Raw genomic sequence first — 26,711 nt, 5'->3', positions numbered from 1 at the left:
AAATCAAAACTCTTAAGAGTCTAGTTAAAATCAATTCTTTGTCCCTTGGTCAAGTCCATTTCTTTTCTGTCCTGCACTCTATCTTGTCCTATATCTATGACCAATGACAAAGAATAAGTGATGGCACCTGCTCTCAAACCTCAGCAACTTCTCTCGAGTAGAAGTGAATCCGAATCGAAATCGAAATTGAAAGTTCTAGTTTGGATTAGATTTTAATAATTAAATGAACCCCAAATGGTTCCATTTAACCCAAAAGTTTAATGAATGGTTTTCAAGTATTAAAATACTCGTACCGATCCACTCCATGCACATGCCTATATTTTGTCACGTACGTAATAAATTAGTAAATATGCTAAAAGCCACTCTCGACAACAAAATTTGCTCAGATTTTTATTTTTTATTCCCAAAAATTGAAATCTCAAATTGGAGCTTCGTCTTAGGCCTTTTAAAGAAAATCATCCATGGTTCAACCTACCCAACCAAGTCATGTGAAACATCAAATAGCAATCAAGAGTCGAGTGCCTTATCCTATCTCGCACTTCATCATCATCATCACATACCCACAGAATTCAGCAAAGGCATTGAAATTTAATTATGTATTGTAACTGTAATCCAAATAGCCTCTTCAAAGAACTTTAACATGGTAACACTCAAACCTCGTCAGGGTCGTCCCATTCCTTTTCCTTCTCAACTCTTTCTAAGAACTTCTCTGAAATTCAATTACAGTATACCCCACAGCCCACATAGAGTAAAAAAGACCATTTATCAATTAAAATCAAGCCACCAAAATTATAATAAGTAAATGCCTAAATGTAAATGGTAAAAGAGTTGAACTCACTAGTCACTAGCCCTAGGGAAGGAAACTCGAACTCACTCGTTCGACAACAAAAATGCCAAGCCAGTAGCCACTCAGTGTTTAAACTTTGAACTCACTGGGAGTTTGAGACAATGGCCAATGGAACTCGAGGCTCCAGGTCCAGCGAACTGAGCGAATTACGAAGCCAACTAGCCAAGCCGCGAAGAGGAAATCTGGAAGACTGGAACAGCCGAACTGGAAGTCTGGCGTCTAGATTCTGGAACTGGTAGCGGAAGGAGAAGTCGAGTGACAGAGATGGTCAGACGGAGACAAGTGTTTTGGGAAAAAGGATTTCAATTTGGGATAAATAATGGATTACGGGCTGGAGCATGAGAGTTTTAGGCTGCTCCTGGCTGAATGGCTGGTCCTGGGCTGCCATATTAAAAAAGGGGGGGGCAACAATATGGGGTCCCCTTGGATTTTGGGCCTGAGGTGCAGGCCCCGTCCGCCTGGCCTCAGGACTGAGTCTAATCGAGCACACAAGTTCTAGAAATTATGCTTGAGCATCTTCTAAACGTTTTATCGAGTACACAAGTTTTGGAAAATATGCTCGAGGAACTTTTGGTAGGGGTGGCAAATGGGCCGAGCGGCTCGTCGGCTCGTGAAAACGAAGCTCATGGGTGGCTCGAGCTCGTAAAAACACGAGCTCGAGTTGAGCAGGCAGGTTCGGTGGGCGAGTCGAGCTCGCAAGCGGCTCGTTTTTCGTGACTCATTTATAAAGTGACCATTACGGTCACTGACTTTTGTAAGTGACCGTTTCGATCCCTGAAAATTTATTTATTTATTTATTTATTAAATTTATGACCGTTAACGGTCATTGAATTTTTTCAGTGACCGTTTTGGTCCTTTAATTTTTTTATTTTTCTATTTATTTTTTCCTCTTTTTCTTCTATAAATAGTGGCATTTAACCACAAAATTTTCTACAACTCACTCTCAACTCTCTTGTGTTGTGTTGATAGTTGTGCAATTTTTATATACAATTTATATAATATCAAATTCTCATTTCTCAGTTCTCACTATATTTATTGAAATTTCATCCAATTTTCATTTCTCACTACATTTATACAATTATTCTTTTACTCGTTATTACTTATTACAATTAAACAAATGGATTCACGCACATTTGTCGAAAACTTGTTCGGTGTGGAAGGAAACGAATCGCCTATGACACAGTAAAGTCAATTTCGGAATCAATTTGAAGGTCTAAATGACGTACCCCTACCTTAAAATATTCCAGATTTGGATCTTCATCATCATGTAAGCGGCAATCCAAATTATCCAATTAATTTGGATGATATTGACGTTCCCGAAGCGGAACACGATCAGGAAGAAGATGCTAAATTAAACATTCCTGATGCGAGGGAAAAGCGAAAGGGAAAAAAAAGCAAAATGTTGGGATCACTTTAAGTTAATTTCAACGGAAAAAATCGTCAATGGAGTCCCAGAATCCAAAGCAGTATTTAAATACTGCCAACAAAGATTGGCATGGTAAAGAGGAATTGGTACCGCCCATCTCAATTGCCATTACGAAGTATTTGCGGCGAAACACAGACTTATTCTAGGCTGTCAAACACAATTGCAATATGGCAGTCTAGACGCCGGTGGTTCTGCTGCACCCCTATCCACATGGGTGTATTCGGAGGAGAGAGCTCGAATCGGAATGGTGAAGCTTGTTGCTAGTGCTGAGTTGCTTTTGGCATTAATTGACAACCAACATTACGTCTCGTATGTGAAAGAATATCTGTAGCCAAGGTACGCTGGGGTAAGCCGAAACACTCTTCGTTCTGATACAATACAATATTTTACTGAAACAAAACAACAATTAATTATGGATTTGCAAAAATATGGGGTGTCATATCTTTAACTTCGGATATATGGAAAGGGATTAATAAAAGAGCATATATAGCTGCTACTGCATATTATATAGACCCACTTTGGTGTATGTATAAAAAAAAAATTATTGCTTTTAGAATTATTGAGTTTCCTCACAACGCTAATAATATATTTAATGCTATTATTAGTATTGTTAGAGAATATCATTCCGAAAGTAAAACTCGTTCATTTGCTTTCGATAATGTTAGTGTTAATAAAGTAGTTGCCGATAAATTGCATAGGGTACTGCAACCTGATTTTGGTGGGTATTTGTTTCATATTCGTTATGTATGTCATATTTTGAATTTAATTGTCCAAGATGATTTAAAACATATAAAGGATGAACTTCAAAATATTAGGAACGCACTAATATATATCACAATCTCCCCAAATAGAAAATAAGTATTTGAGGATTATTGTGCCAAAATAGGAGTGCAAAATGCTAAAACATTTGTTAACGACGTAGGTCATATGTGGAACTCTACTTACTTGTTATTAAAGTCATGTGAAGATTTTGAATATTTAATAACTGACTTTTATAACAATGGATATGTTTGAAGTAATGACGAGGGTATGTTGACTGCACGTGATTGACAAATAGCTTTGAAAGTTAAAAGATTTGACATCTTTTTATGAAATCACTAAGATTTTATCGGGCGTTTTACTATCCCACCAACTGTATGGTGCTTGAACATCTTTATAAAATTGCAAGAACATTTCATAAATAAAAAAAGACCCTGATTTTAGTAAAATTATAATTGCTATGGAGTTAAAATTTAGAAAATATTAGGAAGACTTGCCTATGCTATTTCCTTTAGCATGCATGATGGACCCCCGATATAATTTATCGAGAACTAAATATATAATTAATCAAATTTCAAACGCCTTAACATTTGATACATCTATCGCATATAGAAATTTAGAGCAAACATTATGTGAAATGTATGAATTATATGCGAACCGAATGGATACCAATATTAGTCGGGCACCATTTTCACCTACTCCTTCCGCTGAAATTGAAGAAGAAGATGCGAAAATATTTAATTTATTTCAAGGCATTAATTCGTATAGATATGATTCATCTGCAATGTGTTCATCTACTACCACTGCCATGTCGTCTACATCTTTATCTCATTCTCATCGAACATCTACGAGCTCAAGCCATAATGTATTGCCTGCTGATTTAATTAATTATTTCAACCAAAATATGCCAACAGATAAAACAATTAAAAAAGTTTCAGACGAAGTAATTGAATTCTGGCAAAATTATGAACGACGTTGGCCAGTTATATCTGCAATTACAAAAGATCTGTTGACACCTCCAGTTAGCACTATTGCTTCGAAGTCTGCTTTTAGTGCAGGTAAAAGAGTCTTGAGCAAGGTCGGGAGCCGATTGAAAGAAGATATTTTAGAAGCGTTAATATGCGTTAAGGATTGGCAGGACGCTCATTTTTTACTACAAGATAAATATGCCGAAATTGCATGTCGTCAAGTAAGTGATATTTGATTTAATTATATTGATGAAATTTTTCTTTTCTTATCGTTACTTTTAATTTTCTTTAAAAAACTGTACACGTTACAATAAATTTTTCGTGTACAATTTTTAACTCTACTTACTGAAAATTTAAGTAACCGTTCATTAGCCCGGATAAAGGAGGAGGGTTTATATTTTATCTATTTTAAAATGAAAAATAAAAAAAATAAAGATTTAATTTTAATTTTTTTTATCTCTTTTAGTTAAAAAAAAAAAAAGAAAATTTTTTTCCATCAATTTAGTTAAATTTTTGTTAGTACTTAGTACTATTACTACTATATGTCTATATTTTAAATTCTTTTCTCGAACAACACTGTGCGTATCTTTGCATATAATTTTCGAAGTAAATTCCTTCTTAAAATTGAAAGGTTAATCGAATCTTCGAAGTGAAAGACTTCTATATAATCTTCGAAGTGAATACTTCTAACAATTGAAAGGGCATTCGATTACCCTTTCAATTTTTAGAAGGAATTTACTTCGAAGATTATATGCAAGGGGACGTGCAGCGTTGCTTGAAAAAATAATTTTTAATACTATTTTAAATTTTCTTTAAAAAATTGTACACAAACAAACAAATAAACAACACAATTTTTAACTCCGCTTACTCTAAATTTAAGTAGTGGGTCCCAAGCCCGGATAAAGGACGAGGGTTTAAATTTTTTACCTAGTTTTTTATATAAAAAATTCACAATTTAAAGATTAAAATTACTTTTTTATTTTCCAATTTACCTATTTGTTTAAAAAAAACGACGTGTGCTCGTAAGCCGGGCTTGGCTCGTTTCAAAACAAGCAAGAGCTCCACTCGGCTTGGCCCATTGACACCCCTACCTATAAGGGTGTTTAAAAAGCTGGTGCCCTAAAGTCGTCTGACTTGTGAGTCATCGGTCTAAAGCCTGCTACATGAATCATCTAGAAAACTTAAAGGGGAGTTCAAAAAATATATATATAAAAATAAAAATAAAAATAAAAAATGCATTAAATGCCTTGTTAAGTCCTAACACTTGATCGAGGGAATTTGGCTTTCAGTGACGAATAATTAGCCTAGTTGAGTCTTGTAGTCGAAGCAATCAAATAATTGGAGAATCTTTATTCATTAATGTGTTGACTTGCAACTAGTGACATCCACCCAAATTGGAGAGGGTGAGGATAGTAATGAAAAACTCAATCTTAGATCACACGCTGAGAAAAGAGTGAAAAAAATAAGTTTGGGGGTATGTGAATCTTACAAGAGATGAAATGATAAATTTGACCATAGATGGTCGAAAATTGGAGCAACTTGTAAAGTCATTAATGTCTACATAGTTCTTCACAGACACACATCGATTTTGCATTAAAAAATTGGATATTGGTTTAGTGTTGTGACTTTGAAGCAGTTTGTAAATTTTATACAGTGATCTCCATTCCCGATGTAAAAAGCTAGATTATCCAACCAAAATATTTTATGTGTTTGTGTGTTTGTTAAGTTAGGTTATGATTTTGTTTGAGAACAAACAAATGTTTAAATTTGGGGGTGTTTGATAAGTATATTTTATACACTTATGTAGACCTAAAAATATAGACATTTAATAGTTCTTTAAAGCAATTATATCCTAATTTGTTGTATATTTCATTTATTAGGTAAAACTCGATGGTTGGAAGTTTAACCGAAAGAAAGAAGTGAAAAATGGCGAAGTACAAAGTTAAGGACCAAATTGCAAATATCCAATGGTTGAATTGTACCATAAGAGATATTTTAAAAATTGATGGGAGTCAATTGGATGCAATTAGAAGTAAAAAAGGAATGGAATATCATCAGAATATTACCATAAATCGACTTCCAATTACATAATATATTTTTCAGATTTTTAGTCAAGGATTGCGAGCAATTTTTGGCATAGTAAATGTCTGAATTGAAATATCTATTTCTAGAAAAACTGTAGCCCTTTTAGTTAGCTTTCCAACGCATTTTGAACCAACTCAATCAGATATCGAGAGATAAAGTTATGATCAAAATACTGACTGCTGTGTAGAGACAAAAAATCCGCGTGCGAGTATACCTTTCTTTATTCGATTTGAACTCTTTTGGAAACCAATTTGGACGTGATTTTTCACCAATTTTCGACCACTACAGATACCCAACAGGAGAATACACAAAGGGGCTCTCATACTTTTCTCTTATACATAATATACTTCGATATTCATCAATTATCATCATCAAAGGAGGATAATTCATTGTTTTTGTGAGAGAATTGAAGGGAACTTGCAAGAATTCAATCAAGTGAAGATTCAAACTTGGTATTGGACAAAGAAGAGAGAGCGCAAGTGGAGATTTATTAAGAAACCATTGAAGAGATTCAAGATTTCAATATTTGTCTTCATCTTCTCAATTTATCAAAAATCCGAGTTATGTCTTTCCACTTATATATGATTTTTTGTAATTAAAAACGTTAGGCTAATTTTTCATATTTACTAGGATGCGATAAACCCTTTTTATGAATTTTTAATTTGAATAATTTAATTGACGTTAATTTGTTTAATTGTTTTGATGTTTATTATCGTTTCATGCTTTTCAATTAATTGGCCACAAGTTGAATTATTTGTGAATTTTGTTGTTATCGAGAGAGACAATAGGATCATTAGCACAAAATAATAAATATTGTAAGGTCGATAGAGGATAGAGATATACCTTTATACTTCATATGATTATTTTTATAAGATGTTTTAGCTCGTTTAATGCATTTATCATGTTCGCATCTTTCATCGAGTGATAGGAAGGTCGCATCAGGGGAATAGATTTGATAACTATCGAGAGAGGTTTTCAATTAAGATAGGAACATTGACCAACGAGCATGATTTCAAATTGTCAATTTAAATTGTCAAACTAAAAATGGAGTAGCAAGGGGGATTCAACATCTTAGCAATACTTCTCGCAAATTTGATAAATTTTTACTTGCTTTCTATTTAGTTGATAGATTTAATAATATTAGTTACAACTCGACCTTGCTATTCGATTAAGGAAATCATTAGCTTTACCTCGATCAAACACATAGTCCTCGTGGGTTCGATACTCTACACACAACTTTATTACTTATTCACGATCCCGTTCACTTGCGGGTAATCAATCGAGCTATTCCCAGTGAGAAGGATACTCCCTGTCTTGTTGTTCTTTACACGAAACCCATTAGCATCAAATTCAAGAAAGCATGCATTATCACGACAAAGACGACGAATGGATATTAAATTTTTTTGAATGGCAGGAACACATAAAACCTCATTAAGATTTAATAATTTCCGGGGTCCGGTTAATTTTGCATTCCCAATATGAGTAATTTTTAGTTCATTTCCATTACCAACAACTATAGTGTATGTACTTGTATAAGGCTGAGGATTTGAAATACCACCTGAATGGGGAGTTATGTGATGGGTTGCCCCGGAATCAAAGCACCAAGTGGAGTTTTGGGCCGCTTTGGGTAAGGAGGCATGTTCGGCCATAAAGGCTTGAGGCCCACGATCTGGACAAAATCGTGCTATGTGGCCCATTTTATCACATCTGAAGCAAATGGGACTCTTACGTGAGGAGGCAGGCACCGATGTGGGAAGGAGAGGAGGACGTCTGTCGGAGAGGGTTGGCGGCGGCTGATCGTGAGGTGGGCAGCCTTGATTCCACGTCGATGGAGGGTAGCCAAAAGGGCAGAGGCGACGTCCCCGACCACGGTTTCCTCTGCCATGTCCCTTGTTGCCACCATGAGTGGAGAAATTGTTCTGATTTCAATTAAAGGGTCTCCGATCAGCAACCATTGCAACACCAAAATTAATTGTAAGATTGAGTCTCTTCTGTAGGTGCTCCTCTTTCAGCATTAAATCATAAAATTGGTCAAATTCCAGATTGGGATGCAAATCAGAGACTCTCTCCACCTTCATTACTTTTACTAAAATGATTGAAATTCATTTTAACTCCACAATTAAGCAAATTCAAATTGATGGTGGCGGTGAATTTTCAAGCAATCTTTTTATGTCATTTCTTCGTGATCATGGGATTTCTTACCAAATTTCTTGTCCTTACACTCCTCAACAAAATGGGGTGGTGGAACGAAAACATCACCATATTGTAAGTATGGGCCTTTGTCTCTTAGCCCAATCTCATCTTCCATTCAAATTTTGGGTGGAAGCCTTTTCTACCGCCGTATTCTTGATCAATCGATTGTCGACTCCTTTTCTCGGCTCCAAGTCTCCTTTTGAACAACTATTTTCCTGGGTTCCGGATTATACTATCCTTAGGAGTGCCAGGTGTGCTTGCTTTCCTCACTTAGTACCATATAACAAACATAAACTTGTATTTAAATCCACACCGTGCGTATTTCTTGGATACGCGACTCACTATAAGGGATATCGTTGCCTTGACATGACAAGCGGTCGGGTCTATATTTCACGAAATGTTGTTTTTGACGAAACAACCTTTCCTTATGCCACAAATTTACTTTCCAACACAACTTTTATGCCTACCGACAGCAACTCTTCCATTGCATCGGGTGCAAATTTAATTGGCCCTCCTGCTTTACATTCCCCAGCTGCTAGCCCATCTGACATTTAGACCAATCCTTCTCCCTTATCAAGCTCACTCGATACTTCTAGTAAGCTTTCCTCTTCCCTGCATAGGCCTTCCTCTTCCTCGGACCCACTTTCACCTCATGACGACTCTCCTCCCTAGCTTACCCCTACACATCATGACACCGGCCCAGATCTCTCCCTCTGGACAAGTTCCGAACCCCCACACACTTCCCCGTCCTCTTAAAAGAGATTAATGTTTTACTACCCATTGTTATGGACAGCAGCTATGGACTATATTTGGACATATCAATTATGGGAATCATATAGAGTGTTGTTGCTAAATTTCTGTATTCGATTCCAAGTCCATCAAGGGTACAAGGTGATGAGTTCATCTTCATCCATAGAGCCACCGGCCTACTTCAGTGAATCAAAGAGTGATTTTGGTTGATTGAGATAGTCAGAGATTGGAGTATTATTGTCCCATTTGAGTGTTCGAATTTCATCCGGAAGAAGCCGCACACGATCGCCTGCTATTGGAGTATTATTGTCCCATTTGAGTGTTCGAATTTCATCCTGAAGGAGCCGCACATGATTCCCTGCTAGTGGTGAGAATCGTTTGGCCAATAGGTTCCATGCCTGAGAAGCAATAGAACATGAGATGAGGAGTGTTTTAGTGGAAGGTGAGGATGTTGTCTTGATCCAACTCAACACCAGTTTGTCTCGTGCAAAATCTGGGTGGACAGTCCCATCTGCCATCACTTTGGGAGGATCCTCTACATTTTTTATGACGCCTCCAAGCCCATGTATGTCAAGGATGTCTATAAATTGAGACTTCCAAGTGAGATAATTATTTTGGTCCATGAGCACTGGAAATTGGGATGAGATATTGTAGGTGGGAAGGAGAGAGTTGGATAAGGAGGTGGTGAGTTAGGACATTTCTGTGATCAATTATGTCAAATCTAGACTGCTGGACTCTCCTGATCCTGGTGTTTGCGCCATTGAGAAGAGGTGAGAAAGCTGTTCAGAAAAGAGGCAAGAAGGCTGATCAGAAAAGAGGCGAGAAAGCTGTTCGAAAATGTTCGCCGCTGGCCTGTTACTGGCTTTGATACCATGAAGTATTAGGTAAATTCCAGTATATAATGTATTCACAATAGCTTCCTATTTTTATAGTACAGCAAGATAACGGCTACATGCACTATCATTACACCAAAAACCACTTTTGGCAACAAGCAGAAAACGTTGTCGTAGACTTACGTCAACGTTCAGGCGTCTATTGTGGGATGAGACGTTGCCATAGAGTGAAGAGTTTCGACAACGTGCATTGCACGTTGCCGAAACCCGTGCAAGAGCACGTTGCTGAAACCACGTTTCGGCAACGTGCAATGCACCTCGCTGAGACTTGCAACGAAACCAGGTTTCAGCAACGTGCTCTTGCACGTTGCCGAAACTGGGGTTTGTCGCAAATGTCATTTTTATTTTTCCGATCAATTATTTTACATTTTTCTTGCCAATTAAACCTGTGAATTAAAAACATATTTTTACTATCTACGCACAAGTACTTTAAACCAACAAAAAATTAAAAGTGCTTCATTTAAGCCAATAAACATGATCCGATATGCAATATTACTTCATCAAAACATAATAAATACTTCAATTCAAAAATATACACCATCTAACCAAAGAACTATGAAAAATGTCCAAAAGTTATGTAAACGATTCATAACCGAAGCTTCTAACGAGTCCCAGCCAAATCTTTTTACATAGACAAGATCCAAGACGATACAAGCACAAAAGAGATTTTCAAACTCACTTCAGTTCCATGTAAGTGCAAGAAAGAAAGAATATAACAACAAATTAATCAAAAAGAGCAAGCAATTTAGAAACAATACAATGTCATTTAAAACTTTTTAAGACACAACTATATTCATTCTTTTTACATAACCAGTCTATACTCATTCAACGTATATAGCAGCATATTTATGTCATTTAAAGAAAAAATTGAATCACACGCTCAAGAATACAAGCTCATAATTAAAACTTGATCGATTTTTAAAAATAAGATCAATTTCTTTTTTAAGAGAAGTCATTGTGCACTCATTAGTAATGCCATGAACAAACTTCCACCTTCAAGGTTGTAGACTTGTGTATGCACACATATATAGCCACTCTTGAAACATGTTTAATGACAAATACGTAAATGAAAAAAAATGTAGAAATTTATAAAGTATCTTCGTCAAATAAGTCTAATGCAGCTCTTTGGCCAAGCAATAGTACTTCCTATGGCGTCACTAAGAACTCGAAATTCTTCCGTTGGTCTATATAAGGGCAAATGACTCATGTACACCTCGTCAACCCAAACCTTCCAACAATCTCGTCAGTGGCACGTGATGCACATTTGTACTTGGGTCTATTGATGCAATCTTCCCTTCGCCTACAATTTCCTCCTCAACCAAGTACCAGTGCAATAGTTGACACTTTCCATTTTCCACTGGTGCAATATCTCCCTCCATACCACTTCCTTGTTGAGACTACAAATTCGCATTAAAATAAAGTCTATTTTTAAAACTAGTATGATATAATCTGAAATTATATTGAAAAAATAATATACAATACAAAAACCTGTGGAGTAAAAGCACGTGAACTCATATCCTCTACATTCTTATTTTGATTTTGCAAAATAATACAAAAAAATTAAACTTATTGAAATGATAAGATATATTAAGTTACGCTATCATATTCTACGTAATAGCAAAGTATAACCTGGGATAACTTCAGAAGTGCTTCAACCTTTTTTTCGAGTGTTTCCATCCTTACTGATTGAGTTTGTAATTTGCTCTCAAGGTCTCTCACTTTCTCACTGCTTTGTGTATTTTCATCTATTTTTGATGGTGTAACCCCAAGTCCAAGTCCAAGTCCCCTTACTCGTCCATGACGCTCGGGACCTAAAATTCGAGCAACAGCATCATCTCGAATAGAATTTTCAGCTGGTGTATCAGAATTTTCGAGCAACAACACAAAGCTATGACTTAGATTTACATTTTGTGCAAATTCAATAGTTTTAATAAATTGTCGTGCATTAAATGTTATGGAAAATACAAGAAATTGTTTAAACTATTTACTTACTAAAAATATAAGTGTGGATTTAGCATATTTATTTTTTACACATATTGAAAATATACTCATTCATTTAGTTAGTGGCCAAGCCAAGATTTTGATTACATGACAATAGGGCAGTATATGGTGACAGTTGGCTATGCAACTGTAGCTAGAAAAAGAGTAGCATTTGAAAAATGGTAAAGCTTCCTATTTTATTTAGAAAATTAATTAAGAAAATACAAAAGTAATCAACATTGATTTAACCATACATAAAATACAATTAACATAGTAGAAAAAATAGAAAAGAAAAATCACCAAATTTAATTTAAAACAATCAAATTTTCATTACTATTCTAAAAGAAGTTTTCATTGGACATAACCGATCAAAAAGATTGGAAAAATAAGTTTAATCATATATGTAAATACAAAATAAAACAAACAAACACAAAAATCTCATAAAGACATAATTATTACATAAAAAATAGAAATAAATTAAAAAAATTAAAAAACTCACCGTCATGACCAAAGTCTTCTTATTCAAATATTATGCCCAACTTTCTTCATAAATGGTCGTTTATTCAATCAAATTTTGACTATATTTGTTTAGAAGTTATTAGAAAATCCCATAATTCGAGGGACAAGTGCTCCCTCCCTCCATTAGTGTATTTAATTGTTACTTTTGTATCATACTTGTAAAAACATGTGAAGTAACTTCATCCATTGTTACATTTTGTAATTGATGCCTACATTTTTTACACGCGCAAGACATAATTAACACACATATATAGAGGCATTCGCTCAATTTTTTATCACTCTAATCCACCCTGCCATGCTAAAAGAAAATAACATTCCCGATAAGTCATCAATAATTTTTGTTGTTAAAACTTGGATCTAAGGTAAATTTACAATGATATATAAAAAATTTACGATAAATAGTTCTGGAAGTCCTCAACTATTTTACGAGGTAACAAGTGGGCTGTAGAACACATTGTTATAAGCTTAACTTTCTCATGTCTAACTCTTTGGAAGATATAACAGATAAATACTAAATTTCAATACGAATGTGAGTCCTCATATCTTGTTGCTACTTCGATATCTAGCTCATGCTCTGCTTCATGTAACATAGTCTTGTCTATGTGCAAATCCCCTCCTATTACTCTCCAGCGCAAATTCAACCTACCAACTCAATTTCAGCTCTCTTTTCACTACCACATTCCTTATTCCCTATTTAAAAATGCACAAGTTAAGAGAAACTCCATTTTTCCTCAATCTAGGGACGTCTCTGCAAGGGATATTTTCGAAAGAAAAAGTCCTAATAAGCTAACTTGGAGAATAATTCTTTCTTGCCTAACTACCCTTAGGCACTCACGGGCATATAAAAAATTGGAGGATGATGGAAAACAAAATGAATATTTTTTCTTTTATTTTATTTCTAATTGAAATCATAGTATAATCTATCTTTACAATAAGTAATTACATTTCTAATGATTAAGCCCTATTTGGATTTGCTAAAAATCAAATTTTTAGTAGATCTTAATAAAAGATTATGAAATGTATGATTAAAAGTTTGATAAAAATTGTAGATCTATGAAATCTGGTTAAAATTAGTTGGTGCTTTCACCAGGTGGTCAAAGACTGCAGGGGATTCACCAGGTGGAGGATATATAATGCATAAACAATAAAATTAACTTACAGTCACAGTCCGAACAACACCACCACGAGCAATAGCAAGAGAGACTGCCTTCACCACTAATTGCTGCAGAGACACACAAAATTAGTAATCAGGAAAATAATTTGGATATCCAATAAAATTCTCCAAAATCTAGATGAAACTATTAACTTGAAATGGGTACACATAGAAGTTAAAATTTTAACTAGAATCAAACTTTTTGGAATCGAAACCAAGAACCGATCAATCCCCAATAGTTCTTCATTCTTAGTCTGAAATCGTGGACTTTAAAACCAAATGTCTTCTACATAATTATCTTGTTTTCTTACAATTTATCACCAGACCGAACAAATAGGAAGACACGAAAAGTATCAAGTTTGCAAGCAAATATCTCATCCCTAACCTCCTAACATCAAGTCATCTATGAACACGAGAGGCAATAGAAAGAACCAGCATCAATTACCTGTTTGGAAGAGAGTTCGCGGTGGCGGGGAGATTTCACGGTGGTAGGAAGAGTGAGAACGGCGAGCGGTGGGAGAGGGAGCGATAGTGAGAGACAGGGAAGACATTATAGGGCTGGTTTGGGTTTTTTACAAACTAAAAGGGTCGGGTTCGGTTCTGGGTGCGGGTCGGGTCCGGGTCAAGTTTTGTATGATTTATATTTTAATGTCGAATTCACTACTAAGAAATTAACGATAACGTTCAAAGAACGTTGCCAAAGACACTTAACCGCAATGTTCAGTGAACGTTGCCAAAGACACTTAACCGCAACGTTCACTGAACGTTGCTAAAACCAACCAACAGCAACGTTCGATGAACGTTGCTAAAAAATATACAGCAGCGTGCATTGTCCGTTGCCAAAACTTGTTAACGGCAACTTTCAATGAACGTTGCTGAAACTAATTAACAGCAACGTTCAAAGAACGTTGCTAAAACATCTAAAGCAACGTGCATTGCACGTTGCCAAAAAAAAAAACAACAACGGCCTTTGAACGTTGTGAAAAGGTGTATTAGCAACAACCACTCAAAAAAGGTTGCTAAATCTTCATTTTCTCAACCAATGGCAATATGCATTTGCTGAATGTTGCAATAACCCCTTTTAGCAACATACAATTGGTGAATGTTGCCATTTATATGCTGCCAAATGCCATTTTTCTTGTAGTGTATATACAGAAAGGATATTTACAAAAATAATGTATAAGGCAAAATGTCAATCTGCCATAATCACAATCTGTCAATATGATTCCCATAATTGATATGTCCAAATATAGTCCATAGCCATTGTCCATAACTATGGGTTACTGAACGTTAATCTCTTTAGAAGGCATATCCCTTTCAAAAATATGATTCAATGGAGGGCTGTCAAAAATCCTGATGGCACAACGTCTGTAAGTTGATTTGTCTGTTTTTATTACCAATTTAGCACACAAGCATGCATGATCATGAAACTCTGATCAACTCTTCATATATCCATATTCTGTGGGTAAGACTCAATTGGAAGTGCAGCTGGAGTTTTTCAGGAAAGAATTGAGATTGTTTGCACCAATATCCATGTATTGATAGAATTTCCAATTGCACTTATTAGAAGAATGATGTGGTCTAATGTCTAAATCTGGGTTGTAAAAGTCGCCACTTATGATTAGCAATTTGGTCATACCATGTCCCCTAGTGGCCTAACGATCACAAATTTGTGATTTGACAAACTCCATATCTAGCTTCATAGTAAACCCACCTATATGATGCTCCAAGGTGGCACAACAATACAATTTTTATTGCTTTGCTGGTCATAGAAAATAAAGAAATGGGATAGTACTAAGCATTATGGAGAAAGAATGTCTAATGGAGAGAACAGACAAAGTAAAGAAATGACTAAATTGGTTGAGTCTTGTCCTTTGGGTTGCACATAGATCAACTGGTTGTTGACTAATTGGCTGTTAGGTAGAAGAAAAGATTTAAAGAATAACTAAGAAATCTATGTATATGTGTTCAATTCAGACCTGAGTCGTCGTGAATTCCAGAGAATTGCCCACTTGCTTCACAACAACTAGTTGATTTTTTTTTCTAAGGCAAATTGTTCGCGTGAAACTGCAAGCGTACGGAATCATTGTACAAATGATAAGATTTGTGAGTTAAGAGTGTCGTTTTCACGAGAAATACGGTCTAATTTGTAATTTAATGGTTACTATTAAATTCGAAGTTTGGTGACATCAAAAGAGTTGTGATTTGTTTGTTTCCTATATTAATCCTAAACTAAGAAAGTAAATAAAGCATTTATCTAATATGTGAATGTTTGTATTGGAATCGTGAATCCCCCTATCGCCATTTTATTTAATTCTTAAATCGTAATCTAGTAAACTCATCCATTTAATACAATCGGTAATCCACTTTTATTTAATATTTTTTTCCAAGATATATTAAACCTATGTTTAATACGACCAGATCTTATTCCTAGTCCGAATTCATATGAAAAATATGCATTGATTTACAAAATTTATCATACATGATTGTACATGACATAGATATTATTCCTAATACCTATTGTCCATGTGTTGATTTTGTCGAGTTCTAGACTTATTGTGAGTATTCCTACTGTACAACAAGCAACTTACTATCTAATTGGTGATGAAGCAATTAAATAGTTTAATGGGAATGCAAAACCAATCAAGAAAAATCATGAAACAATAAATTAATTGTCTTAAATTAAAATAAACAAATAATAGGGTTTATCATATGTCCAATACCATGAAAAACTTAGCCTAACATTCCTATAGTTAAATTACACAAGAATAATTGAAAAAACATAATCCGGAGATCAGATAGATGGAAGTAGAAAAAATCCACGTTCTTAGTTCAAATTTTGAAATCGGGATATGAATCTTCAAAATCCTTGTATGATTCGCCTTGAATTGATGTATAGACTTATTTTTCGCTTCCAAAATAGATGAAATATAGAGAATTTTAGGTCTGTAAAATTCTATCACAATCTGGACAAATTATGGTATTTAAAGAAAACCCAAAATGTTGTTACCAAAGTAGAGTTTCAATTGGAAAAGATTTAAAATCTTGCCTCGAAAAAGACTATGCGGCCGCATAGTATAAATGGAACCGAACGTATAGAAGAAGCCATAGCTGGACCCGAGAGTTCTGGAGGCATAGATGCAGTTGCATCTTAGGTATAATTTTTTCCCATCGGACAGCCTTCAGTATTTTTGTCATATATTTCTTTCTTGATTTCTGATTGAAGTGATTCAAAATGTGTTGGAAAGATAACGCAAAGGCTATAATTCTTCTAGAGATATCATTTTTTCAATTCGAACGTTTGCTATGCCAAAAATTGGTATCAAATAATTTTTTCGTCTGAAAGTTGATATGTGATAATATTTTGACTATAATTCATTCCATTGACTTCTTTCCTCATCTGATTGACCCTAAAACCGTCGAATCTTCATCGTAAGGTTTGACACAACTTTTGAGTATTTACACTTTAATCCCCGAACTTTGGATTTGCTTCATTTCAGCCATTTTTCTTGTAATTTTGTTCCTTTATCTTCCAATTGTATCTAATTAAATCCTTGGCATATTCAATCTTCATTTCGTTGCTCGTTTCATTTATATATTTTTGCAATTTAGTCCTCGATTTTTGGATTTCGTCCTTTTTACTATTTTTGCATTCTTTTCTCCAATTCCTAATAAAAAATCGAGTTTTACTTACAAAATGAAATATAACACATGTTAGGTAGTATTTTATCCAAAGAACAGTAAAATGTTATCTTTTAGTACCTCGAATAAGTGTAGAAACTACACTTATCACAAATTAACATAATATTATTAGGAATTTTGTTATTTCAATTCTCTCTTGTCATGCGCTTGCTCCCACCTCCATTTTTTCTCCTGGTCCATAAGTTGGGTCTTATTCTTCCTAAATGTCACCCTCATGTCATAATCATAAAATTGTTTCACATTGTTGCACATGTGAGGTCAAATGACCAGTGCAGCGCAATGTCGGTTGTCTGTTGTTATGTCGTATGCATCACGATTCTTTTTTTGTGTGGAATTACGCTATATGAATAAATTTATAGTTATAGAGCTATCTTCGACCACGTTGAAGAACTTTATGTTCAAGATAGGAAGGGGCAGAAAGAAACCCTAGAAGTGTGAGACATTTGAACATCAATTTAATTGAAATCATAGAAGTGATATTAGAGATTTGTGTTTACTACTCCGTCTCGATCACAATGGATCTAATGTTTGATAAAACAAAATGGATCAACTAAGAAATCTTGTAACCATATTCATGTCTCACTATGGCCCTATTTGAGCCACATTAATTTGAAGAAATGCATTGTGGAATAGTGATTGATGGAGAATGTATGGTTAAAAAAAAAGAAAAATTTCTTGATTTGCGTATAATATTATTTTAACGAAGAATGTGTGGTTAAAAATAAGTAGTGTAGAAGAATAATGGGAAAAACGTAAAGGATGACAAACAGGGCTTATATAATATCTTATGAATTTTGGTAATCTTTATTGTGACTTTTAGTTGTGTAGGATATAATAGATGCTTAGACGAACTCAGTTTAAAAAGGTCTACATTATTTTAATGTAGACTCATTTTGTAGGTGAAGTATACCTTTGGGTTTCCTTGAAATTATATTTTCAGTTATCTGAACTTTGGTACCTTTCAAATAAAAAGTTATCTGAACTTTTATCCACGATCTTGAGTTCCAAACTGATTTTATTTTGAACCTCATTTTGCGAATGGGTAGCAAAATTGCATATTTTCTGATTGTCATGCTTCTATACTGTTACGAATTAAATCTAGTGTAGGTTGAAAGCAATGCTCGTTTTGTAACATGGGAAGATGACAGCCTGCAATTGTACATTGGAAATAAATCTTTTGATGTATTTGAGCAAGACATGCAAGACATCCAAACACACCTTTTCTCAAAACTGAAGAGGTACCTTAATCACGTTTTCATCAGCAAGAGCAAATAATGTTGTCAATTTTATGGCTTCTCAAATAGCTGGCATGGGTCACGATTTATCATCACTTAAAAAATATCTTATTTGGTGTTTCCAAATTTCAATACATAGTAATAACCATTATCTTCAACTCTAAGTTTTGATTTTTTTATGCCAAATTTACAGGGAATTTTCCAATCTCAAGGGAGAATATTAAAGAGGATGCAACTTATGCCTTCCTCCTCAACTTCTGATGTTGGTGCAAGGAATAATAAAGTGAACAAAGTAAAAAATTTCACTGCTGACATCGACCCTGAGAGGGAGATGAGGTATAAAGAAAAGGTAAATCCATAATTTGCAAATAACTTGGTTTGGCCTTTTTCCATTAATTAATCAGTGTAAGGCAAATAATCAGATCTAACTTACTTCTTAGTCGGAAGATGAGAAAGTCGTTCATAGCTAACTCTTTATTTTCTTTCCTATAAATGTTTAGAAGCATGTCATATTATTGTGAAATAAGTTATCTTTCCAGGAGTATATCTATTTTAATTGAGTAATTACTCTTCATTTCTGAATGGAATTTCCCTTCTCAGGGGTTGAAACGCCCTCACGAGTTAGCAACCCCAACTGCTAGACCATCACAACAGCCAGTGGAGGATTCCAAGTACAAAAGTAGAAGGGCAGAACACGAGGGTTCTTCGTCACAGAGGAGGTGCAAAGCTAAATTGCAAAGGAAAGCGTGAAGGCTTGCGAAGGTTCAGAAGCCGAGGCTGAGGTTAGCTGACAAATTTTTCTACATCAAATACGTGGAATGGGATGCAATAAATTTAACAGGGTTCTTCACTGCATTTCTAATGGATTTTATCTTGAAAATTGATATGTACATTTTATCACTGAGTTTTGTTTGGACAAAACCCTGGCTTATACATTGTGTTTTCTGACTTCAAACTCCTTGTCTTGTATTTTATTGGATGCTAGGAAATTTCAATAAATGAGCATCTTTGATGCTATGTTCCTTGGTCTCAGGAGTGGGTGTTCGATATGGGTATATATAGAGGAGTCGGGATAAATTTTTTCTCAAAAATCTAGGATTGGGGGATATGACTAAAAATGATTCGGTATAGATACGGACATGGATATTATAAACATAAAATTAATTTAGAAATATATTTGAACTGTGAACATATAAAAATTTGCAGTAATTGAGTGTCCTTGAAACCAAGTGCAAATGCTCTTTCCTTACAGAGAAATTTGCACTTGTAGTCCCCAAACATTCGCACCAGTAGCACTTCGGTCCCCGTTCCGACAATACCGGACAATTAGTTGTCTTGTGCATACATAATTGTGCAAAAGTTTGTTACTTTTTTAGTTTAAATTTGTATTTTCTAAACCGGAATCAAAGTGTAATTCACAATCTTAATTTTTTTTCCTTCCCCCTCACGAGTCTTGGTTTCTCACAATTTGATAATTGATATGGATCTTTGTGATATTCATTCTGCTTCCGTCTTCCGCTGACGACAGTTCCGACAACAAAGAACTTGTGATGAAGCGGCGGTGCATTTCATGTAACCCTCTCAAAAAGTTGATAATAACCATCCCTTGAAGCTTTATTCGTTAAGGTTATACTACAAGGGTCTATTCCTTGTTTGGTACAAGGTCGGTCCTGAAATTTTGGGAGTCTTAGACCAATTTCAAATAAGGAGTCCTATATATATGTAAAAATATATGTAAAATAAAAAATAATAATTTTTTTGGAGTACTCACCGAAATAGGGCCTTAGGCAATCACCTATCCCGTCTATAGTCAAGGCCGGCACTGGTTTGCTAGAGATTAAAATTTGATTTTTAGTATATTTTAATAAAAGTTGATAAAATAAGAAGTTAAAAATTTGTGGATCCTATGAAATATGTGCTTAAAATTAAATGTTGACTTTCATTTAAGATTCTAATCCAAATCAAATAGAATTGCTATCCAACGAAATAGGTGGCCACTATCTATTCTTAAAAGTGGCCGAGGCGGCTTGGCTTGGATGACCTTAAAACTATAGGATTATTCTTGTTGAACAGGGTCACATTGGTCTAAAATGGAGATATGCTATACAAACAGGTTTGGGGACAAGGTTTTTAAAAGGGGGATTCGTGTCAAACACCGATTGGACAATTTGAAAAAAATATAAAAAAAAGCACCAATGAGCCGCTGACACGCAGTCTTTGTCCCTAAACCTTGTCACCTGCCCTCGTTTGGCTAGCATAATACTAAAAAATGTAACCTCTGGGTTGACTTTTTATATTCCGGGTGAGGCGTAGCTTCTATTTTTGATTGCCAAGGCTCGTCGCTTCTATTTTTAGTTAAGCCTCGTTGGCTTTTATTTTGCAGTTTGACCTTACAATTGGCTCATCATCTTGCATCTTTGTTTAAGGCTCGGCGGCTTTTATCTTTCTTAGGTTCATCGCCTTGTAGTTTGCTAGAACCCTCCTCATTAATCATCACTTCTACTTAGAAATTATTTAAAATACAATTGTTAAGACCTTTGGCCCGGTCAGAAGCTAACATTTCATGAAAGAAAGTTACAGAATAACTAAGACGTCCTACTAGACTTTATATCGATAGAGATAAATCCAAGAGGTTAAATCAATTTACGTACATGGATGAGATGCTAATGAGGTTTAGTATGGAAGAATCCAAGAAACATTCGATCACAATAATCATGGGATTAATCTTTACAAAGACACGTTTTCACAATGTTGCGTATGTTTGATCTCCATTTTAATGAGATCTGTCCTTTTCTTTCTTTTTTTTTTTTTTTACTGTAATCGTTGTCATTCACTGTCGGTTTTTGTCAGTTTCACAAAAAAGAGTGTTGACTCTGCAAAGGGTGATTACACTATTAGTTTTTCGAATAAAGCTTCTTCTATATTCTACATTGTACAAGAAGTTTGACATGCTTTAGAAATTCAAAATGTTGTTGGCGGGAAAGTGTGCAGTTTTTAAAAACTGTCTAATCATGCTACGATACGTGGCAAAATGTCAAATAAAATGTACAAGTGGCATGATTGTAATTTTTTACTTCCCAAATTATCCTTCAACTCAATATATTGCCATTTACCCCTGTTTAATAATTGATAGGGTCATTTTGGTCAATGTAAGATGAGGAATTAGAGTATTTTGGATTATATCCTTTTCAACGGCCTTTTCCCTATTCTAAGGTGATCTCCAACCCTACACCAAATTTTGCATCATTTTGTACTAAATTTTGCATCAAATCTTGTACCAAACTAAAATTCATCTCCAATCATTACACCAAAAATTACACCAAACGAACAGTGTTTAACCATTTTCTTCCCCCTTTTTTATTCTTTATAATTTATTTATTTGAAATATTATTTATTTAATTATTTCATAAATACATAAATTACTAAATAAATAATTACATTAAATTACGGAAAAGATTAAATTCATTAATAAATATTAAAAACATAGAACAATTAATAAAAATACTACAACAACGAAAATATAAAATCATGCCATCAGAAAATAGTACAATGCATTTCGAATTTGGATAGACAATAAATTCTCGAAATTATGAAGGTATAAAATTACTTACATCCATTAAAGAAGAGAACCGACAAATTCTCGAAATTATGAAACAATGTAGTGAGGAAAGACAACGGGATTACGAAATCCAACAAAAAAAATATTCGCAATGACAGAATATCGTGAGGAGAATAAAATTTTGTTGACAGATTTGAGTTCGATAACAGATTCACACGTACGTTTGTGCTTGCAAAACGAACAAACAATAATTTGTTAGAAGAGATCTCAACAACAAGATATAGGATCTGAAAGTTTATCTGATTTGTTTGGAAATTATTTTAGCGATTTTGGAGGATCTGGATGTGATCTTTCAGATTACTGAACTATGCACTTTTTATGTATCATTTTTTTAAAAATAAAATTAGATTATCGTATGTATGTCACTATTTAATATATTTCGTGCTAACTTTCATAAATAATCGTGTTTGATGTATTTTAAATTGTTTTCATCTTTTCATTAATTTATTAATTATTATGTCTTGCATTTAAAATTTATTTTAAATGAAAATGATATTAATAAAATAATAATAATTTATCGTATTAAAAAATATATAGCACAAATGACATAAATACCCTTAACAAATTTATTTGAGAAATGTTAAATAAGGGTAAAAGAGATATTTTACATTTTACACCAAAATGATGCAAAGTTTGGTGTTGCATTGGAGCAACTTTGCACCAAAAAATGGTGCAACCATGGAAGATGCCCTAAATGCTTTGGCATGTGAACGAGGGAATATCATTTTTAAAGTCAGGAATCTATTGTTATAAAATGCGAAATCTCATTAAAATTTGATTTTAACAAATTTCAAAGAGCAATGCTATTTGCAGTCATCCACTGCCATAGTCGTCATATGTAGCATACACATAGCGATTAGTGATTTCGTATATTAATGTGGTAGTTTTTTATTATTTTATACAACAAATTATTAACCGTCACATGTATATTACGTAGGGCGACTAATTCCAAATAGGGCTTAACATAGTTTTGTTAAAAGAATTATTTACTGGGATAAATACTTTAGGAATTTAACGGAGTCTTTTCTATTTAACACTAATCTCTAGTAGTATTATTATTTCCTTTCTAACAATTTAACATCAAATTATCATTGTCGTCTCAATAAACATTTCAACTCATCTCACACATAAATGATTTCAGAGATCGAAACAATGATCTTCACTTAGCATTCTATAACATAAAATTTTCATATAATTTTATTTGAATTATATAAAGCTTTACTTGACAACAGCAAAAAATAGACTAGGCATATACACACATTCTATAACATAAAATTTTCATATAATTTTATTTGAATTATATAAAGCTTTACTTGACAACAGCAAAAAATAGACTAGGCATATACACACACACCCACACACATATTAGAATATCAAATTCGACCTAACAGTGTTATTCAACCTTATTCAAACGGGCTATGGAAATCAATGTCAGGTGCAAGATTTAACTTTGTAAACAAAGAATATAAATCTATCATCTTACTTCTTATTCACAGTCCATACTTTAATTTTCTTACTTCAATTATTATAGGTTGAGGCTATTTTGGTAACAATGCAGGGAAGTTTTGTCTACTCTGAAATGTTGCTATATTTCTAAAAATTTAGAAAAGAAGTATATGGAAAAATTACCTAAAAATCTACGTTTAAAGACTAATTTTCATAAACAGTGATTATGCAATGGTCGGTTTGTCGAAGGTGGTGGTGGTGGTGATTGTGATTGTGATTGTTGTTGTTGTTGTGGATTTGAGATTAATATATAGTCATGTATTTGAGGTGGTGCATTGGCGGTGATTGGTGGTGCTAGTGTATGGTGTATACAAATTTAATTGTGGTGACCCTCTATGACCAGGCATGTATTTATTATGATTGGTTGTGACCAATTTTTTGTTAATTATGATCAAATGTGACTTGATTACATACCGTCATAGTAAAGATTGACATGGTCAAAGATAGTCATATTAAAGACAAATTTAGCTACAGTTAGTCATACTAAAGACAAATTTGATCACAACTAGCCAGAAATAACACAGGTTGGTGACTTGATTATGTACAATCACAAATTAGACGATCACAGACAATAACAACAAAGACAAATTTGGTCCTAGTTAGTCACATATAACACAAGTTAGTGACTTGATTACATACATTTTCAAATTAAATGGTCACAGATAGTCACACTGAAAACAAATTTGATCACGGTTAGTCACATATAGCACAAGTCTGGTCACAAAAAATTGATCACGGATAACACAATTAGTTACAAATCTGGGATGATTCCGTGGGGTGCGGTGTAATCTCCAAAAAACGTTTTAATTTTTTTTAGTTTTTTAAAGGTCTGGGTGCGTGGGATGGGCTATAATCTCCATAAGATTTTTTTTTTAAATTCTGAAAAAATTTTACAAGCCCGTGTGTAATTTCGTGGAATTTTTTTTTAATAGGTGAGATGGGATGGGTCCATGGGATATCATTAATTGAAATATTATTAATTTGGTGGTGGTGAGGATAATTAATTAAATATTACATATATTATTAAATGAAATTAACACCTGAATTTTGAAATAATTTGACAAATTTGTTAGTCTTCCTGAAATGTATCCTTATTGGAAAGCAAGTCTCATCTTTTAACGGTAGTATAACCAGTATAATATACTTCGAATTGTTCATAACCCTTAACCTACAGAAACACTTGCAACTTAAATATCAACTGGAGGCACAAAGCAGGAACATGAATATGTGTATCCAACACTACATACGATGACACGAAATTTTTTAAAGAAGTATAGACATGGTTAATAGATTAATTTTATAAAATTCTCCATTTATAAGCCCTTGTTTGAGCCTCATTCTTTCCATAAAATTGCATTTTTGAATAGTATATTAATGATAAATGTGTTGGTAAAATATAATGAAGAGTTTAAAATTTGCGTGTAATAATATTTTATTGAAAAATGTGTGGTAGAAATGATAATAATGTATTTTTTCAAAGAATGGGGATCAAACAAGGGAAATTTAGTTTTATACTTGTTATTAATTTTCTTTTTGAAAACTTTTAAATATGAATGCCTATTTATTATTTAATAATAATTTTAAGTTAAAAATATGTAATACTTCTTATAAAGAAAGAAAATGACCGTCGTAGAGTGTCTTAAGATTTGTCAGTATTCAATATGTATCGGACACGAACACACATTCCTGGTTGAAGCGTTAGTGGAAGAAGCATCTCACCCCAACAAAAGCAAGCAATTCTTTCTTCATTGATGGCCCATTTCAAATAGTTCGAGAGTTCAAATCTTCTTAAGTATTTTAAAGTATTTGCTTACTTCATCTACCGATCAAATTTGCAAAACTAGAAATACTTAAAATTATTTTATCAAATTGTATACATGTATTACAACTTATAATCCTTATATTATACTTTTGTCATGATAGGACAAACGTCACAAACCCAAATGCTCCAATACTCAATGACATCATAACTGACAAGTGAACTCAAGACCTTCAAAGCTCTCTCTTCCAACAAAAATTAGTCCACAGAAATAAAGAACAGGTGATGAGATACGAAAAAAATTATATACGGTTCAAGTTTATTCTTTTTTATTAAACAACACTTATTACATTAATCACTTTTGAGATTGCAAAAACTCAAATATAAACTCATTTAACTGTTACTTTTATAATCGACAGCGCTTATTTTGGATATAAGGAAAATCATCTGTCAAAGTGTTAAACAATATTCATATCCGGCGTCGTTGGGAGTCTACTTAATCATGCACAACGAAAAATAAAATAGATTTTAATTTCCACAAAGGATCTGTTTTGTATTTAGATAGAAATTATACCTTTTGTGAAATCTGCAAACTCCTTAGCTTTTCTTTCGTTCCAGCAACATTGATCTGCCACCCACGACTATCTAATTGTCTAGCCTCCAATGAAATTCCACACGGAGAACAAGATTGTAGGAGAATTAGAGTTTTCTTTTTTTGTGCTAGCAAGAATAAAATTATCTACAAATTCTAAACCCTAACTACTTATTTATATAAGCCCAAACGAGCATGGCCTGTCTCCTGACCCGGTCCAATATTTAATTAAATTCGATCCATGAATTAATTAATTCAATTGATTATTTCAATTAATTAATTCGGGCATGTAAATAAGCAAACCAATTAATTCATTTATTCAATGCTTTGTTAAATTAATTAATTGACAAATCAAAATCTTCTGGTTCTCATTTTCTGTGCAACCTATCAGGTTCTCAATCACGATACTTAACAACGTGAATTATTATTTTAATCTAATAAAAAATAATAAATTAAAACACCCTTTTAATTTATCACTAATTTACATTGGCCATCCCAGATTGATGTTTAGCAATATGTCAGGGCAATACATATGACGGAAAATGTCACGTGGTATAATAAAACTAAACTCATTCATTTATCGTGAAATTAAAATCTGTTCGTCAATATGATCCGATTAATTACGAGATATGGAAGTGTGTCAATGCTGATTATCAATCATATCTTTCATTCTACTATTAAGATAATATAAGTTAAAAACTCCTTTATGACTTATGAGTACATCT

The 26,711-nt window shown here is 33.8% G+C and overlaps 1 protein-coding gene across 1 annotated transcript; it reads left to right on the top strand.

The window, feature by feature from the left end:
• The first annotated feature begins 18,654 nt into the window (after positions 1 to 18,654).
• Positions 18,655 to 19,415, top strand: LOC111406953 (protein LEO1 homolog). Its single transcript, XM_023036305.1, has 2 exons — positions 18,655 to 18,859; positions 19,111 to 19,415. The coding sequence occupies exons 1-2, from the start codon at positions 18,689 to 18,691 to the stop codon at positions 19,258 to 19,260; spliced, it is 321 nt and encodes a 106-aa protein (XP_022892073.1). The 5' UTR covers positions 18,655 to 18,688; the 3' UTR covers positions 19,261 to 19,415.
• The last annotated feature ends 7,296 nt before the right edge of the window (positions 19,416 to 26,711 follow it).

This window comes from Olea europaea, chromosome 12, assembly GCF_002742605.1.
Source record: "Olea europaea var. sylvestris chromosome 12, O_europaea_v1, whole genome shotgun sequence".
Taxonomy (NCBI): Eukaryota; Viridiplantae; Streptophyta; class Magnoliopsida; order Lamiales; family Oleaceae; genus Olea; species Olea europaea.
Note: the sequence above shows the minus strand (reverse complement) of the source record. Positions and strands in the feature narration are given on the sequence as shown.

What these genes read in the sequence shown, in the direction of transcription:
- LOC111406953 (XM_023036305.1), top strand. Translation starts at nt 18,689, where the DNA reads ATGCCAAATTTACAGGGAATTTTCCAATCTCAAGGGAGAATATTAAAG. An exon ending in AGATGAGGTATAAAGAAAAG is followed by an intron (nt 18,860 to 19,110) that starts GTAAATCCATAA and finishes TTCCCTTCTCAG; the next exon opens with GGGTTGAAACGCCCTCACGA.